The sequence below is a fragment of the Plasmodium reichenowi genome, chromosome 10 (genome assembly GCF_001601855.1).
Source record: "Plasmodium reichenowi strain SY57 chromosome 10, whole genome shotgun sequence".
In the NCBI taxonomy this organism is placed as follows: Eukaryota; Apicomplexa; class Aconoidasida; order Haemosporida; family Plasmodiidae; genus Plasmodium; species Plasmodium reichenowi.
Window position 1 is genome coordinate 749,968 of NC_033655.1, and position 3,325 is coordinate 753,292.

General features: G+C 22.8%; 1 protein-coding gene across 1 annotated transcript; it reads left to right on the top strand.

Annotated features, from left to right (window-relative positions):
- Window positions 1-869: 869 nt before the first annotated feature.
- Window positions 870-3,152, top strand: PRSY57_1019700 (cytoplasmic dynein intermediate chain, putative; the record flags this gene model as incomplete). The annotated part of the gene is made up of 1 exon (XM_012907786.2): window positions 870-3,152. One exon carries the CDS (start codon window positions 870-872, stop codon window positions 3,150-3,152), a length of 2,283 nt encoding a protein of 760 aa, XP_012763240.2.
- Window positions 3,153-3,325: the final 173 nt, after the last annotated feature.

Below are 3,325 nucleotides of genomic sequence, written 5' to 3' on the forward strand. Positions count from 1 at the left end.
ACAAAAAGAAAAAAAAAAAATATATATATATATATATATAATAGACAAAAAGAAAAAAAAAAAAATATATATATATATATATATATATATATGTACAATCTAAAAAAAACACTTGTATAAGGGTTTGACAAAGGTACCCATTGTAGAAATACAATGAAGTTAAAAATATAAAATAAAACAATATTTTGCATATACATGTATATATATATATATATATATATATATATATATATTAAACGATATTTACCATATGACACCTTAAAATTAGTCTTTTTTTTTTTTTTTTCTTTCTTTTTTTAATAAACCCTTTTATGTAATTACACAACACATATAAAAAAATATATAATATAAAATTAAGATAATATTAAATCTTTTTATGTGACAACCTTCGAATTTTTTTTTTTTTTTTTTTAAAAGGTGAATATCACACAGAATTATTCTTCATAGGGTTTAAACAGTAACAAAAAATATATATATATATATATATATATATATAATGAAATTGTTGAAAATAATTAAATTACATTTAAATTTATAAGACATATTATGTAAAATTATAAGAAATTAATATAATTTACGAATTCCTTTTATTTGTATGGAAATATTTCATTCATATTTTTATTATATAAAAGACTGACTTTAATATTCTGCACAAGTGTGTATATATATATATATATATATATACATATTTAATATATTTATCTTTCCTTTTTATTTATGATCTCAATATAATAATAAAGACAAAATATACATGTATATATATATATATATATATATATTTTTTTTTATATATATAATTTATTTTTTTATGCGTGTTACATATATATTCATATGTACATATACATACATATATATATCACACATATTTTATGCATTTACCAGTATACAATATGGAAAGCATATCCGAATGCGATATTTTGAAGCCCATTGATGAAAGCGAGAGATTAGAATTAGAGAATAAAATAAATGAACAGATGGTAGAATTAGAAGTAAAGAAAAAATACTTGGAAGAATTAAAAAAAAGACAACATACTGTAAAAGAAAAGAATAATATACATTCTTTTAATAATGTTGTTGAAGAATATCCTGATCCAAATAAAATGTTATGTAATTTTTTAGAGTCGTTAGAAAATAATACTAACGATAATAATAATCATCATCATCATAATGATAAAGAGTCAAAAGAAGAAGTTAATGACATGTTAATCTATTCAGAATATAATTATGATAATAAAAAAAAAACAAAAAAAAAGGAAAATTTAGCTTGCACCGAACAATTTTTCACTCATCCAAATTCTATGGATAATATTATGATGAATAAATCTTTTCTTTTCCAGAAAAAAAAAAATTCTATACCCAATTTTAATTTTCATATTGATTTGTTCAATAAACAAACTAAAAATGTTATACACATAAAACCAAAAGGAATAAATTATTTTGATAAATCCATTCAAGTTGATCTTTTCGAAAATAATGAAATATCCCTGTTAGATAATCATATAAACAAAAAAATAAATAAAATGGAAAAAATGGAAAAAATGGAAAAAATAAAAAAAACATCATTGTGTTATAGCAGTGAAGACAAAAATGAAGGCGATTCAAAGAATCATCATAAGAACAAGATAAAACATACGAACGATACAAGTATACACAATGATGATAAAAAAAAAGAAATGAAAGGAGGAAACCAAAACAATGAAGTAAATAAAAAATGTGAAGAGAATTATAATAAACAAAATGGTCATCATAATTATATATACGATGAAAATAATACAACGTTTAATTATAATGATAATAAGAATAATAATGTTTATGAGGAACACAATGATAATAGGTTCAATGCATATAAGTCAACACATCTAAAAAGTATGAATGTAGAAAAAAAAAAAGACGAGATATTAAAAAGTTCTAGTTTTCTATATTTCCTTGAGAATAGTAGTAAGATTGTAGAGCGTGTTTTAGGAGAACAAGATTTATTTGATTGTACATATACTTATGATAATAATGATATGTTAGAAAATACACAAGATGTGGACAAATTAAAATTGATGAATACATATTATTGTAAAAAATATATAAATGGTCGCGGTATAACAGACGTACGAACATCAAATATATATAATGAATTATTTTTAGCCTCTTATGGATTATCAGAATGTAGTAATTGTATAGAACCTGAAGGATATGTTTTATTATGGAATGTTACTATGAAGAACAGACCTGAATATGTATTTACCTCAGAATCTAGTGTATGTACAGCTTTGTTTAATAAATTTCATCCACATTTAATTATAGGTGGTACATATACAGGTAATGTGGTTTTATGGGATATAAGAGCTAGCCAAAAACCAATACAACAAACATTACTTACATCCCAAGGTCATATGCATTCTATATATTGTGCTGAAATAATAGGAACACAAAATTCTCATAATTTAATAACAGCAGATACTGACGGAAGGTTATGTAATTGGTCCTTAAGTATGTTTACATATCCATCTAATACAATAGATTTAAAAAAAGGAAACCGAGAAATATCTTGCACAACGTTTGCATTTCCTGAAGGTGATATAAATACATTATATGGAGGAACAGAAGATGGAACATTATTTCAAGCACAAATACATGGTATGAAAGTAGGTATAATTAATTCAGACATTATACATGACGGACCTATAACATCAGCACAATTTCATCCTTCACTTGAAGAAATGAATGATAATAATGATTTAATATTAACAAGTTCGGTAGATTGGACATGTCAATTATTGAGTATAAAAAATATTAAGAATCCTTTAATTGTTTTTGATTCTTTTGAGGATTATATTATGGATATAAAATGGAGTCCGACACACCCTGCTCTTTTTTCAACATGTAGTAGTAATGGTAAAATAAAATTATGGAACATTTTATATGATACTGAATCCTCATTTTATGAGGCTTCTTTAGATAATTCTTCTACAAATAAATTAGCTTGGTCACATGATGGAAAACGACTTATAGCTGCTGACACTCAGGGATACCTGACCCTATGGAATGCATCCTCCGAAATATATCAGCCTAAATTTGAAGACCTCAACAAATTTGATGAGCACATGCAAGCATTGAGGGCTGAGCGCATTGCCGACACGACATCACAAAAGGAAACATAAAATAAAATAAAATAAAATAAAATAAAATATATATATATATATATATATATATATATGTAAGTGCTTATATATATATATATGTTTTTTTTTTTTTTTTTTTTTTTTTTTTTTTTTTTTTTTTTTTTTTTTTTAATAAAAATTTTCTTTTTTTTTTTTTTTTTTTTTATTAAATT